Here is a 15,911-nt window from a genome sequence, read left to right on the forward strand (position 1 = left end):
AAGGATGTTTAAATGTTCCGGTTCAAATTCTTACTGTGTTATCTTATAGCTGCAAATGGCTTAGAAGCTGTTTTGGCACATTAGTGGTACATATCAAAATAAATACAATCTGATCGGGTGCAGCAGAAGGAGAGAAAAAAACAGCTCCCTGGAAAAAGTGGGGTGGGAAGTTGACAAAAATAAGAGAAAAGACGAAATTGTGTTAATAGAAACTGAGAGTTGGAAGGGACCCAAGGGTCATCTAGTCCAGGCTTCCTCAACCTCGGCCCTCCAGATGTTTTTGGCCTACAACTCCCATGATCCCTAGCTAGCAGGACCAGTGGTCAGGGATGATGGGAATTGTAGTCTCAAAACATATGGAGGGCCAAGTCGAGGACCCCTGATCTAGTCCAACACCCTGCAATGGAATCTCAGCTAAAGCATCCATGACAGATCGAACCCGGATGTTGTAAATACAGTACAGTGGTACCTCGGGTTAAGTACTTAATTCGTTCCGGAGGTCCATTCTTAACCTGAAACTGTTCTTAACCTGTAGCACCACTTTAGCTAATGGGGCCTCCCGCTGCTGCCGCGCTGCCGGAGCACAATTTCTGTTCTCATCCTGAAGCAAAGTTCTTAACCTGAAGCACTATTTCTGGGTTAGCGGAGTCTGGAACCTGAAGCGTATGTAACCTGAGGTACCACTGTACAGTGTTTTGGCTGTATATGTTAAAAACGTTGAAACATAATGAAACATAATTGAAAAATAAATACATAAAACCTAATATTTAGGAATCAGTTATATGCTAAACTGTCCTGCTACTCTTACTTGAGTTCGTCTTCATCCTATATTCTGATTCAGTTCTCTGAGTGCTGTTGCTTTTGTAGCCACAATGAGGCCAGCCAAAGGGAGGCACTGAGATGCATTGACAGAACTGGAGTAACCAACTCCTTAAAGTACAAAAAAAACCCCAATCCCAACCTAAAAGTTCTAAAGACACACCTTGCACTTTCTAACAAGCCTAGATAAGGAATGAGCATGTTCTGTACCCACGCAAAGAATGCTGACAGGAAGGGACCCGTAAATCAAGTGGGAGGGATAAAAAATGGAGTAGCCGGGAGAGAAACACCCAGTTATATAAAAGGCTGCGGGGAAGGACTTTGCTTTCCTTAGTAGCTCAGCTTCTGGTACGACTTGAGCCTCGCGGTTATTTCTCCCCTCCTAGCGCAAGAAGCATTTGAAGCGCAATTTTTGTTAAGAGTCGCACAGCGATTGCATTTGATTCTGCCACCCCACCCCCACCCCGTCTCCACTTTCCATTGCCTACGAAAGAAAGCACGAGTCTGAACGATCACGAACTTCTGCCTTTCCCCTTTAAAAAACAACCAAAACAAAGAAACTTTCCCCGATTCACTTGCCGAGAAACTGCGGCTGCTACGCGAAGCAGCGCAAAGCGCTCAGGAAATCCGGCCTGCAAAGCACAGGGGTCGCTCGCCGGGAACTCGCACATGTCTGACTCGCTCGCGTCTCTGCCTTCTTTCTCCGGGAAGCCATCGCCGGCCGGAAAGGAGGCGCGATTGCCATCTGGGTTTTGCTGCAGACCGGCTGGAGTGAGCGGGATCCGGGCCCGGAAAGCAGAAGCGAGCCGGCGGAACTTTCGGAGAGGTTGGCGGTAAGAAAGGAGACGTGGGTGGGGGAAAGATGGGGGAGGGCGTTTTATGCTGCTTTCAGTCGTCTTTCGGGGTGGGGGTAGGGTAGCTCATGAAATCCGCATTTTTCTGTTATCCCGAGCGATTGGAAACGAGGACAAGGCTCCTTGCCTTTGGCTGCCGCTCTCTGAAACCCAAAGAAGCGTGGAAACAACAGGGGGGAGTCTTGCGGCAGCGCCTTAAAGACATAACGGGATTTTGTGTACGCGCCGTCGGGTGCCTGGATGAGCGGCAGCTTACCGGTCAGATTTATAGACAGGGGAACATCGAATGGCACTGGGAGGCAAGGTGATGGATTTCCAGAGCATAAGAAGTTCATTAAACAAGCATTTGCAGGAGTGAATTGGTGATCCGCGGTCACCAAAGCTCAGCCACGCCCTACGATCTGCCCTGCGCAGATAAGAGGAAAAATCGGGACAAGGAGAGCCCCCGGAGAATGGACGGGGCTGGGTTGCAGTCTGTGGATTTGTAGATTTGTAGGGCGACCGTCCAACCACGTGCAGTGCAGGACCCTCAAGGGACGCATCCATGACAGATGGCCACGTGGAGGGAGATAAGGAAGGGATGGCTCATCAGTGGAAGATGGGAAGTGGCTCAAAATGGTTAAGGGTCGGGATGAGTAGGCAAATAGAGTTTGAAACTGAAAGCATGTACAGTATATAGTACTGAGGTCAAGCTGCCTCTTGACAAACAGTACAACATCCACACAAAACCAGAGGGGGACTTTGGCAATATTTCACAATATGGGGCTCTCTGAGTGGCAAAATGGATCTTCTCAATAATGGGCCTTCTCTATTTTGCACCCCCTCGGCTCGATTGACACCCTGTGTGGGGGAACCGCCTACACAGCCCTAATTCTGAACAAAGCATTCCCCATCTTGGAAAGCATTTGCAGATACTGTACTGTATTAGATTTCAGGATCTGAACTGTGGTGCAATGCTCCAGATGGTCAAGCTGTGCTGGCTCTATTTTTGCAGGAATAGTGTAGTAGTACAGGAATGGGGATCTGTCGGCCTCCAGGTGGTGGACTGCAACTCTCCTCAGCCCCAGCCAGCACGCCCAAGGGTCAGGGATGATGGGAGTAGTCCAATTACTTCTTGATGGACTCCAGTGTCATCAGTCCCATCCAGAAGAGCCAGTGTGGTGTAGTGGTTAAGAGCGGTAGTCTCGTAATCTGGGGAACCGGGTTCACGTCTCCGCTCCTCCACATGCAGCTGCTGGGTCACCTTGGGCTAGTCACACTTCTTTGAAGTCTCTCAGCCCCAGGAGGAAGGGAAAGGAGAATGTTAGCCGCTTTGAGACTCCTGAAGGGGAGTGAAAGGCGGGATATCAAATCCAAACTCTTCTTCTTCTTCAGAAGGAAGTCACTGTGCTGTCTACTTTTTCTTAGTTTGATGAGAAACACCCACCTATTTTAAGGTGTGCTGTCCTGCCTTCAGTTATGTCATGAGTCATTCCAGCACTTTAACTTGGCAGGGATGAAATCTTAGATGGTGTGGTGTGGAAAACAGTGCAAAGCTTTTGCTGCTGTCTAGTTTCCTCCATGCCCAAGGATCACATTTCCTCTCATGCCAGGGACAGATAATAGATTCAGATGTCATTCATTATAGTCCTAACAATGCAGTTGGTTCAGGTTCCATAGCCTGTGCTTTGGGGAAAAGCTTAGCGGGACTCATTATAAATTAACCACTTTGGATTCATGTGATGAAGCAAAGATTTGTTGCAGTTCATATCCAAGGTTTATGTTTTACCCCAGCTTGGCTTCACTTGTCTCTTCAAGTTAAAACATTATTGCTTCCTGTCCTCCATTATCTGCAGGCATTTCTGCACAGACTTGAAGAAACTCATCTCTTTCTTTCTCTCAACCAAATTCACCTGACCCCATTTCCTTTAATATCTCCTTCTGTTCAATGCACCAGACAGAACTTTCTGCATATGACATACTTTGGTAGCAAGCATTAGCCCTTTCCCTGTGCTTTTATGAGCATCTTGTTCTTGCAGAGGTTACCAGGTCTTAGGGTTTGTCTCCATGCCACAAACTTGCAGATTTTTGCAGATCAAGTTGCTATTAAAGGCACAGGAACTGGCAATGCTGACCTTTCTCTAGACACCTGGTAACCCATTACCTAAATTAATCAATCCCCTTTTATTTGTTTGAGAACAGGAACTCCATGCTCTTCTCTAGCTTACTAACAATGGGCCTCCTGAACCAGAAGTCCCATAATATTCAACTTTTTATGTCATTTATTGCATTTGTATACAATATGGTACCTTGGTTTACAACTATAATCCGTTCCGGAGGTCCGTTTGTAAACCAAAACAGGTTGTAGCCCAAGGCGCGCTTTCATCAATGGGGCCTCCAAAAATTCGTTCGTAAACCCCCCCCAAAATGGGTTGTAATCCAAAAAAAGGTTGCAAACCGGGACACGCAGTTCCGGGTTTGACGTGTTTGTAATCTAAAACGTATGCAAACCAAGGTACCACTGTACTCCCTTTCTGCCAAGGCACCCAAGACAGTTAACAATTTAAAAATACTAAAACAAATACAGTAAGTTATATAAAGTATAGAGTGACAGAGTACTCTCAGACTGGCTGGGGCCAATGGGGCATGCTCCCTGGCCTGGTCTCCCTCACTTCTGAAGGTGGGAAAGGGCTGCTCTGAAAGTTCTCTTAGGATATTGGTTCTTATTAGGAGACAATGTTCTTTGCTTCCTTTTTTTCCAATAGATTTTTATTAAGATTTTATGTTACAAAAAGAAAAAATAAAGGACATATTTAAACAGGGAAAAAACAAAGGGGGAAAAAAAACAACACAAAAAAAAGAAAATTAAAAAAAATCAATCCTTTACATAGCTTTCTTTCCTTTGCTTATTTCCTTGACCTCCTCACACCTCCCTTTTTTGTATTCTAGTTCAATTAGATATTTCAGCAAATCCTTTCCATCCTTATTTCTATCCTAATGATTTATCTTAATATACTATAATTTAACGTTCTGTTCTTTCACCAATTAACAATCCATTTTTACTTAATCCTTTATATCATTTCTGCTAAAACCACATTACTTCATTCCAACATCCTTCTAACATTCCTTAATTTTACAATGTTTCTGTAGATAAACTTTAAATTTCTTCCAATCTTCTTCCACCGAACAATGTTCTTTGCTTCCTGGCCTGCCTTCCTGGTTCCTCCTCTCCCTCACCTGCACCCCCAATCACAGACCCACTTTGAGGGCAGAACTGGATAGTGAACTTCAAACAACAGCCTTTTCATGTGTGTCAAAGTTGATCAGGCCTGAAATATACAGGACCTTTTCTTTGCAAAAGGGAATGCGTAGATACCAGGGTAAAAAACTATGTCACATATGAAAAGTAAAAACTTAATTTGCTAAACTAATGTTACTGCAAGGGCATTTTCAACTTAATGAAGAGTCACCCTGGAAATGGGGAGTAGAAACTGGAGTGAAATAATTAGCCGGCCTTGGCAGACTAGTCCTTAATTCACACCCACACACCAAGGACTCAGGCTAAGGATTCTGTAACAAGCACAAATAGAAAAAAGGTGAGTGCTGGAGACACATGTTGCTTCTTTAGATTTTGCTGGGATACTCTTCTGCCAGTTGAAATCCTTTTTTCAGCCTTCAATGAATCTTCTTGGTCTTCTCTTTGTGGGATAACCAGCCTCATATAACCTGTTGGTTGAGTCTCATTATTGCATGAAGGGGTTAATATCATAGAGCAGGCATAGGCAAACTCCGGCCTCCAGATGTTTGGGACTACAATTCCCACCATCCCTAGCTAACAGGACTGGTGGTCAGGGATGATGGGAATTGTAGTCCTAAACATCTGGAGGGCCGGAGTTTGCCTACGCCTGCCATAGAGTAAGCTGTCCTACCATGCACTCTCCATATCTTAGGAGGAAATAGGTAATCAAGCCTATGTTCCCCCGCAGTCTACCTAAGAAGTTCAGTGTGTGAAGAGGTTTGAACTGGTTAGACCACATGGCTCCCGCCAGCCTCTCTTGAGTTCCTATACCAATAATTTAGGAACCTGCCCTGCTTTGTAGCTAAGCCAAGGTTTACTGCCTGTGCAACTTTCTGAAGCACATGAATATGACCTTTGAAGCATTGGTAAGTAAACAATTTTTAAACTTACCAGACGTGTGGTATTTTTCGTATGCTGAGGGAAGAGCGAAACTTTAGAAAGAAACTTACCATATTTTCAAAACTACGCATCTAGGGGTTTCCAGGGGTTTCATCACTTGAAAAGGAAGCACTGGGTCATTTTCCATTTTGGAAAATGTTCCACTTTACACCACAGCTTGAAAGGGGGTGGTGGGGTGGGGAAGCATTTCTGTAATATTTATTCTGTCCTATCAGTGCGCATCACATGTTCAGAGTAATATAAGAAAAGAAAAAGAGGTCCTATCTCCAGGGAGCTTACAGTCTAACTTCTAACTGTGGGAGACAGCAGGAGAAGGGAATGGAGAGGAAAGAATAAAGGGATGAGTGCAGTTATGCAGATTCAAGTGTTATTAAGGAATGTATATGCTGCCTTTGGGGGGGAAGCTCTCTAAAGGCAGCTTACAAAACATAATGAAAACAATATAAAACAACTTAAAAAAATGCATGTTAAAAAATCAATTAGGAAGCTAAAACAGCTGCAGTTTAAAAACTAGCACAACACTTTTTTAGTAAAATGCAAATTAAAACCAAAACAGTTTAAAAGTCCTTTTTAAGAGCTATCGAAAGTGGGGGGCCACCATGCACATTTCCTTCAACAGAGAGTTCCAGAGATACAGGGCCAGAACTGAAAAAGTTCTTTCCAGTCTGCTGGAACTTGATGGGAGGCCTCTGAGGATGCTGCTCCTAAGGCCCAGGCAAATAGATTCAACCAGCAAAGAGACAAACAAGACAAACAAGTCTCCAACAATGAGGAGGATAAGTAAACAGAAGCAAAAGCTAACATTTTGTTGCCGCCCTCCAGACTTCTTGTCGAAGAAGCACATGAAGAAGGGCCTCAGATGATGATCGCAGGGTCTGGGTCGGTTCATATTCAGCGAGAAGCGATCCTTGAGTTATTGCGGTCCTGAGCCATTTAAGGCTTTATAGGTCAAAACCAGCACTTTGAATTGGGCCCATAAATTAATTAATTAGCAGCCAAGCAGTCAGGCCAAGATTGCAATTACAGTGGTGCCTCACAAGATGAAAAGAATCCGTTCCGTGATTCTCTTCGTCTAGCGGTTTTTTCGTCTTGCGAAGCAAGCCCATTGACGGCTTAGCGGATTAGCGCTATTAGCGGTTTAGCGGCTTTTAACGGCTTAGCGGATAAACGGCTTAGCGGCTTAGAAAAAGGGGGGGAAGGGAGAAAAAGTCGGAAAAACTCGCAGGACATTTCGTCTTGCGAAGCAAGCCCATAGGGAAATTCGTTTTGCGAAGCGCCTCCAAAACGGAAAACCCTTTCGCCTAGCGGCTTTTTCGTCTTGTGAGGCATTCGTCTTGCGGGGCACCACTGTATATGCTCAAGGAGCTTCTTGCCCTAGTGAGCAACTTGGCCCCTGAATTCTGCACCAGCTGAAGTTTCCGAACTGTCTTCAGAAGCAGCCCCTCATGTAATATATTGTAGTAATCTAACATAGAGATTACCAGAGTGTAGATGATAGAAGTTAGGCTATCCATGTCCAGATAGGGGTGTGGCTGGGCCAGCAGCCAAAGCTGATGGAAGGCATTCTGTGCCATTGAGGACACCTGAGTCTCAACCAACAGCATTGGGTCCAAAAGAACCCCCAAGCTGTGTACCCATCAGGGGCAGGAAGAACCACTGCAAATAAAAAAAACCTCCGTGATTCCCCCCCCCCCCCCCGCATCAAGAGTGCTCCCACCACTGCTTTGTTAAGCCACGCGCATACAATGTTAGCCACAGTCTACATCTATCCTGTATTCTTTGAGAAATACTGCTTTTTGAGGTATTTCTCCTCAAAACAGCTTTGCTCTGATTTGAGAACAGAAGCCACATGTGAATTGAAACACAGCGGGGGAGAACTACCTTATAGTGTTTTAAGTTGGTAATGTGTATGCAGCCGTAGTTAAAAACAAGTTGAATCGGCAACAAAATGTTGCAGTGTGCAGTGCTTCACTCCCTGTACTCCATTCCTTCCATATCTAGTGCATCCCCCCCACTTGCAAAAAGTAGTGTTTTGTGACCCTCAGCATGCTCAGTCCTCAGTGGGGCATTTTTGGGGTTTTCCCTTGAAGGGTTTTTGTTTTGGTCACCCTAACCCTTCTTTGTACAGTGGTACCTCAGGTTACATACGCTTCAGGTTACAGACTCCGCTAACCCGGAAGTAGTACCTCGGGTTAAGAACTTTACCTCAGGATGAGAACAGAAATCGTGCGGTGGCGGCGGGAGGCCCCATTAGCTAAAGTGTTACCTCAGGTTAAGAACAGTTTCAGGTTAAGAACATACCTCCGGAACGAATTAAGTTCTTAACCCGAGGTACCACTGTACTCCCCAACCCTTCTTTTGCACTGCCTAACCCTTCTTTTGTACTCCCCAACCCTTCTTTTGCACTGCCTAACCCTTCTTTCGTACTCCCCAACCCTTCTTTTGCACTGCCTAACCCTTCTTTTGTACTCCCCAACCCTTCTTTTGCACTGCCTAACCCTTCTTTCGTACTCCCTAACCCTTCTTTCCTACACCTACAAACCTGCTGTTTCCCTCAGGGGATGTTCATTTGCCTACATAAGCACTAGCACTGAAAGCCTGAACATCAGGGAGGGAATGGTTGACTCAGGAACCTTGTAAAACAACTCTCTGATTTTAGAACTGCGGCTGCTTCCCTACAGTTTAGTGTAACTTCAGCAGAGGGCAGCAAATTCCTTCTTCTGAAAGTAGGCAGTGCTGGTGGTTGTTTTACTTTCTGAGAGAGGCATAGGATGTGAAGCGTGAATGCCTGCAAACTGATTGCCAAATAATATTCATGTTTTTTTTAAAAAAAGAGAGTAGAAAGTGGGGGTTGTAGATGGTTGATGGAGAACCCTGGGTGAGAGACAGAGAAATGGCATTCTCCCAGGGTGAGAAGCTGCGAGGAGAAAGGAAAGATCCCAGGTGAGAGCTGGGATGAGTGAATTTAGTCTGCGGGTGTTAAGGGCAAAGAATTATTTTTTAAGAGAGGACTCCGTATCCTACTTATTCTGTACATACGCTTCAGGTTACAGACTCCGCTAACCCAGAAATAGTACCTCGGGTTAAGAACTTTGCTTCAGGATGAGAACAGAAATCATGCTCCAGCGGCGTGGCAGCAGCGGGAGGCCCCATTAGCTAAAGTGGTGCTTCAGGTTAAGAACAGTTTCAGGTTAAAAACGGACCTCCGGAATGAATTAAGTACTTAACCCAAGGTACTAGAGGTGAAAATTTTGATTGAGAGCTGAAAATTTGAATTGGAGTTTGGGGGAGAGACACAAAACATTCCACTAAAACAACTGTAAATTTGCTCTCTGCTTGACTTCGTCCCATCTTCAGTTTGTACACCACATTGTAAATTTAAAATGCCACTCTGTTATTCTTTTACCTCAGATTTCCCCCAGCTAAATGCCTTTAATGCCTGGTATGGAATTCAGTGGGGTTATAACCATTTTAAGATTGTAGACGTGGAAGGTTCCCCGCCCCCAAAGAATTTTCATCGCCCATCATTCCCTTGTTCTTCAAGTATGATTGTACATGACTGGAACAAAGGACCAGTGAAACATTGATCCCAGCGCAGTATTGCAACCAGCCACAAAGACTGTTCACATGTTCCATTCGCCAGCAGTAGCATCTGTTCACTTAGTAATGTTTGTGTACTAATCCCACAGCTCTGTAAGGCAGATTATACACAGGAACATAGGAGGCTGCTTTAATGAGAGTCAGGCAGTTTGCCCATCTAGATCAGTGTTTCCCAGACTTGGGTCTTCAGCTGTTTTTGGACTACAGTTCCCATCATCCCTGGTCCTGCTAGCTAGGGATGTTGGGAGTTGTTGTCCAAAAAAAAAAAAACAGCTGGAGACCCAAGGCTGCTTGCACCAGGGATGAGGAACATGGGGCCCTCCAGATGTTGCCGTACCACAACTCCTATCATCCCTGCCATTATTTATTATTATTATTATTATTATTATTATTATTATTATTATTATCAGGGCAGTTCACAGAATAAAATCAAAATATAAAACCACAAAATACACAATCAAAATAAAAACAACAACCCAATACCCCCTCCCAACCCCCACATTTTAAAAGGGCATAGGATGTCAGGAAGAACTTCAGTTTCTTAGGGCAAGACTAGCTCAGTTAGTTAGAGCATGATGCTAATAATGCCAAGGTTGCCGGTTCGATCCTTGTATGTGACAGCTGCATATTCCTGCATTGCAGGGTTTTTTTTACTAGCTAATCCTCCCAGTTCTACAAATCTGTGATCCTATGACTAGATGTTAGGGAGTCGTTGCAGCTCTGTAGTTTTCATCTCTTCACCTTGTTGTTTTGCATTGCTAGATTACAGCACATAGTGTCATGAAGCCGTACCAACGCTGCCTCCTGTTACTGGTTGGACAGAGAAATACACAGTGTATAATGATGCCATGTTGCGCCTTGTGCATGAAACCAGGCGTTCAGAGAAAAGAAGGAGAGAGAGAGAGAGAGAGAGAGAGAGAGAGAGAGAGAGAGAGAAGCTGTAGTCTGTTAAGGCGGTGAGAGTTTTAGGAGACTCCTGTTCCCTCCACACAGCTACACTTTCCCTCTTCTTGGAGTCCAGGCACTAACTCCTTGGTAGAGGTTGGGCAACCAGTGAGTGCCCCTCTTCAGTTTCTCAAGACATCCCTAAATACATTGAAATCTTGAATTTGCAAGAAATCCTTTTCATCCCTGCTCCACTGCACATGCTAAGCAGTGAACAACATATTTAGTTCTGCTTTCTGCATTTATTTGTCTCTGTGGTGTACATCAGTTAATAAGAGTTCCCTCTAGTGGCCAAAGGAGGGGGGGCGGGTAGGAATCTTCTTGGTCTCACAGACTTCAGAGCTAATTATCTCACGTAAAAATTGTGTGTGTGTTGTTATGGAAAAGCATTTGGACCACTGTTATTTTCTTTTTCACAAAAGGAATTTGCACTTTTGCCCCAATAAGCATCAGCTCCAATGAGTTAACACTTTTGTAATGGAAAATAAGGCATGCAGACCCAGACAAAAACCCATATTGTGCAAAATGAGCTTTATTTCACAAGGGCTGTCACATGGAAGACAGAACAAGCTTGTTTTCTCCTGCTCAGGAGGGTAGGACTCGAACCAATGACTTCAAGTTACAAGAAAGGAGATTCCGACTAAATATTCGGAAAAAAACTTTCTGACAGTAAGAGCTGTTTGACAGTGGGTTGTGGTGGACTCTCCTTCCTTGGCGGTTTTTAAGCAGAGGTTGGATGGTCATCATGGATGCTTTAGCTGAGATTTCTGCATTGCAGGGGGTTGGACTAGATGACCCTTGAGTCCCTTCCAACTCTTAAGATTCTATTTTGATCTGCAGGGCAGCAAACATCAAAGTTTTAAAACAATACAATTTAAAATGAAATAAAAGCATATCTCAAACATTTAAAGACAATTAGAAGTGTTTAGCATATCTAAAAACCATCATGCACTCTCACTAATTCCAAGGCTGCTGTGGCCAGTACAGTGGTACCTCAGGATAAGAACTTAATTCGTTCTGGAGGTCTGTTCTTAACCTGAAACTGTTCTTAACCTGAGGTACCACTTTAGCTAATGGGGCCTCCTGCCGCCGCACGATTTCTGTTCTCATCCTGAGGTAAAGTTCTTAACCTGAGGTACTACTTCGGGTTAGCGGAGTCTGTAACCTGAAGCGTCTGTAACCTTAAGCGTCTGTAACCCGAGGTACCACTGTATATTTCAGCCATCAAAGGCCTGGGTATTTAAATTTTAAAACAGGAATGTTTTAACATTTCTCCTGAAAGTCGATAAAGACGGGGACATTATATGCTCAGTCACTGTAGATACATTTATAGTCCCAGAATTTTATTATTGGATCTTGAGATGATGTATGCATTTGTTTTATGTGCAGCGGGATAAATGTGCTTATGCCGGGCCTCACTCACATGGACCACACTCATCAAAAGACATGTGAACTTGCCTAAGTTGCAATTTTTGTGCATTCCTAATAAGCCATAAAACAAATGGAGAGCAACTGTTTTCCTTTGATAGCATCACTTCTGGTATGAAGGTTCAGGTATACAGAATGCGAACGCCTGTGTTCTCCACGTAGTAATTTTCTTCTTCACTGGTTTTTCTTTTCCAGCAAAGTGTTTATTGCCCAGCTCTTCTCTCCATAGCTCAACAATCCTTTGGAAACGCGATCGAAAACTCCCGCTTCTCTTTCTTCAGATTCAAGGACCGATGCCTTTGCCATCCTTGAGAAAAGTTTTTTTGGGTCTGTCCCTTGCCTCAGTCATATTCACAGCATGGTACATGGTCGTCCCCTCCAACAATGTGGTGGAATATAACAACTGGATGTATTTCTATGACTACGAGCCCATCCATAAGCAGAACTTCCTCTTTACACTACGCGAGCGATCGAAATGTGAAGACAACAATCCGTTCCTCATCATTTTGGTGACATCACGGCCTACGGATGTGCAGGTAAGGCAGGCCATTCGAGTAACCTGGGGGTCTCAAAGATCCTGGTGGGGGAACCAGGTGTTGACACTGTTTGTGTTGGGCAAAGGAGCAGAAAGCGACGACTTCGCAAGCTTATCTATAGAAGATGAAAGCATTCTTTATGGTGACATCATCCAACAAGACTTCATTGACACTTACAACAACCTTTCCTTGAAAACCATCATGGCTTTCAGATGGGTGACGGAGTTTTGTTCCAGTGCTAAATACGTTATGAAGGCAGATTCAGACGTTTTCATCAACACGGGCAACTTAGTGAAATTCCTTCTGAATTTGAATGCCTCGGAAAACTTCATTACCGGCTACCCTTTAGTGAATAGCTTATCTTACAGAGGATTTTATACGAAAACCTATATTTCTTACACGGAATATCCCTTTAGGAGGTATCCTCCATACCTCAGTGGACTTGGTTATGTCTTGGACACCAGACTGGCTGCAAAGGTTTATAAAATGATGGGTCATGTTAAGCCTATTAAGTTTGAAGATGTCTATGTTGGGATCTGTTTAAATATACTTGGTGTGAACATCTCCATTGCAGAAGATAAAGAACTCTTCTACTTGTACAGAATTCGCTTTAATGTTTGCAAGTTCAAGCATTTGATTGCTGTACATGGTGTATCGCCCCAGGAAATGGTTTCCTTCTGGCAGGAAATAACAAGAGAGACTTCACTTCTGTGCCAGTGATTCCATCCTGTTTTAAAACCCTGTTACTTCAAGCCTGTTTGCTCCCCAGCAGAGCAGGGGTGGGCAGATTTTAGGCTGTGTGTCCCTCCCCCCCCCCCAAACCAAGAACTACTGTCAAGAGCCAGGAAGAAAATCTGTAAGCACCTTCCAAGTCTACAAAATGTCTTTTCCCAAATGTGGTTCGCCAACTGTTGTTGGACTACAACTCCCATCATCCCCAGTCACTGGTCTTTGCTAGCTAGGGATGATGGGAGTTGTTGTCCGACAGCAGCTGGAGACCCAAGTTTGGGAAACGCTGCTTTTTAGAGGGTTTTTTTTAATTTATTATTTATACCCCGCCCATCTGGCTGGGCCTCCCCAGCCACTCTGGGCAGCTTCCATAAAAACCAAAAATACAGTAAAATATCACACGTTAAAAACTTCCCTGAACAGGGCTGCCTTAAGATGTCTTCTGAATGTCAGGTAGTTGTTTATCGCTTTGACATCTGCTGGAAGGGCGTTCCACAGGGCGGGGGCCACTACCGAGAAGGCCCTCTGCCTGGTTCCCTGTAGCTTTGCTTCTCGCAATGAGGGAACCGCCAGAAGGCCCTCGGCGCTGGACCTCAGCGTCCGGGCAGAATGATGGGGGTGGAGACGCTCCTTCAGGTATACTGGAGGTTGAGGTGTTCGATGCTCTCCCAGCTTCTGCAGTTTATACGACATAAATTTGTGAGGACTTTTGTGAAGCTAGGAAATGATTATAAGGAAAGTCTTATGCACCAGTGGACATGCACATATCGGACACTCAGCGGGGCCCATTATAGTTGCAAAGTTCTGACCTTATGCTTCTGCTTCTAGCCACCATTAGAAGGGGGAGGCAGGGCATTTGGGTGATTCAGCAGGAATGTCCTTTGCACAGCCTCTCCCAACCTGGTGCGCTCTAGAGGTTGTTGCGCTCATAGCTCAAACCATCTGTGCCCACCGGCCATGCTGGCTATGGCTGATGGGAGTCCAAAACATTTGAAGGTCACTTTCAGAAATGTAAATATTAGTTGAGTAGTTGTGCTTAGTGCAATACTGACAGAGGCCTGCTTTGTGCACCACAGTAAGCCAGAGCAGGGCATACCATGATTCCATGAACATGCTGGTTGCCAGTGAGGAAGTGGCACTCGTTTTCCTCCTCCCTGGACTTCTTAGCTCACCACAGGACGTGCTTTGGCTCAGTGTGTCATCCAAACCAGGGATCATGGTTATGATGTCTCATTCGTGACCTGTAACCATAGATAGTTGTTAAGGAGGGAGGAACCTAACCAGGTTCAGGCAACATGCTAAGCCAATCCATGGCTCCACTGCCATTTTGCACTGTCCTAAAAAGCACAGGGACGCAGGTGGCGCTGTGGGTTAAAGCCTCAACGCCTAGGGCTTGCCGATCGAAAGGTCGGCGGTTCGAATCCCTGTGGCGGGGTGCGCTCCCGCTGCTCGGTCCCAGCGCCTGCCAACCTAGCAGTTCGAAAGCACCTCCGGGTGCAAGTAGATAAATAGGGACCGCTTACCAGCGGGAAGGTAAACGGCGTTTCCGTGTGCGGCTCTGGCTCGCCAGAGCAGCGATGTCACACTGGCCACGTGACCCGGAAGTGTCTCCGGACAGCGCTGGCCCCTGGCCTCTTAAGTGAGATGGGCGCACAACCCCAGAGTCTGTCAAGACTGGCCCGTACGGGCAGGGGTACCTTTACCTTTTTAAAAAGCACAGGGAGGAACAAAAATGCCTATGGCCTCCTCCTCGCGAGCCATTGTTTTGGTGCTAAACCATGGTTTGAACTGGGTGCGTGGTCAATGTGATAGCCATTTACCACATAATGAAAGATACGCTTTCTGCAAATGGGTTTGTGCATTCTGTTCCTCCTCCTTTAAATAAATTTAGGGGAGGTATGTATTACAGCTCCGGAGAATCGAAAAGCACTGAAATTTAACAGTGGCTAGTTAGTTATCCACTGCCGGTCGTATCTTGACATATCTAAACCTCTTGTTTAGGTTTGCTGCAGTACTTTTTTATTTTAATAAGATTTTACTGGTGGTCTGATAGCTTTCAAATCACGGAACTTCCATCCATGGGAAACTCACTTGATTCCCTCAGTAAAGGGAACCTCAGACAATAGGTCAACACTCAGAGGTGTACCTAGGTATTGGAGAGACTGACTCTCGCTGTTGAAACTTCCCATCCTTCTCACATCGCAGCACAAAGGTGTGCGTTCGTCCCCCCTTACCCTTATTCCAGACACTTTTTGAGACAAGTAGAACGGAGCAATTTCTAATGTGGCAATTGTGGTAACGTGATTGGGGGCGCATGCCGATACAGCTTCTTGCCCAGGGATCCTAGGGATGCCACTGTCGACGCTTCACTGCTTCAAGGCACATTTGGGATAAGATTCATTTATTTCTATAGTTTACACACTGCCTTTCTGCTCTTAATCTGCACAAGCATCTAAAATGCAAAACAGCACAGTAGCCGAACCATTGCCATTCCTTTGAGAGCAGCAGCGATTTAAAAATGCACTGAGAGCCAGAACTAAATAAGTAAATGCCCACTGAACCATTCCGGAATCTCCTCCTGTGTGTGTGTGTTTTGGTAAAACACGTATAGATATCCAACTACGGCGTGGTCCAAAACTCTTCCCAAGCTGCAAACCAGCAGCTTCAAATGTCATGTGATAGGTCATTTAGCTGCTGTTCTTAGGGTTATGTTTTGTTTTCTGTAGTTCTTAGAATGTTGCTGCTGTATTGTTTTCATATAATATTAGTACTTCGTGAATTTTGAATAACGGGAAAGTGGAATAAAAATGAATGTTGGCTCTA

General features: G+C 44.9%; 1 protein-coding gene across 3 annotated transcripts; it reads left to right on the top strand.

Annotated features, from left to right (window-relative positions):
- The first annotated feature begins 1,107 nt into the window (after positions 1-1,107).
- B3GALNT1 (beta-1,3-N-acetylgalactosaminyltransferase 1 (Globoside blood group)) lies at positions 1,108-13,596 on the top strand. Of its 3 annotated transcripts, none has more exons than XM_079978170.1 (2): positions 1,108-1,652; positions 12,053-13,596. In XM_079978170.1, exons 1-2 carry the CDS (start codon positions 1,489-1,491, stop codon positions 13,077-13,079), a joined length of 1,191 nt encoding a protein of 396 aa, XP_079834296.1. In that variant the 5' UTR covers positions 1,108-1,488; the 3' UTR covers positions 13,080-13,596. The 3 variants fall into 3 exon arrangements, with proteins under 3 accessions (XP_079834296.1, XP_079834297.1, XP_079834298.1); XM_079978171.1 differs by having other exon boundaries at positions 1,517-1,652; positions 12,019-13,594; XM_079978172.1 differs by lacking the exon at positions 1,108-1,652 and adding an exon at positions 4,854-5,816 and having other exon boundaries at positions 12,019-13,595.
- The last annotated feature ends 2,315 nt before the right edge of the window (positions 13,597-15,911 follow it).

Source organism: Podarcis cretensis (assembly GCF_951804945.1).
Source record: "Podarcis cretensis genome assembly, chromosome: 5".
Classification (NCBI taxonomy): domain Eukaryota; kingdom Metazoa; phylum Chordata; class Lepidosauria; order Squamata; family Lacertidae; genus Podarcis; species Podarcis cretensis.

Bases quoted from the DNA above. Each gene is read 5' to 3' on its own strand.
- B3GALNT1 (XM_079978170.1), top strand. From the start codon at position 1,489: ATGTCTGACTCGCTCGCGTCTCTGCCTTCTTTCTCCGGGAAGCCATCG. The intron at 1,653-12,052 runs GTAAGAAAGGAG...TTCTCTCCATAG, and splicing joins AACTTTCGGAGAGGTTGGCG to CTCAACAATCCTTTGGAAAC.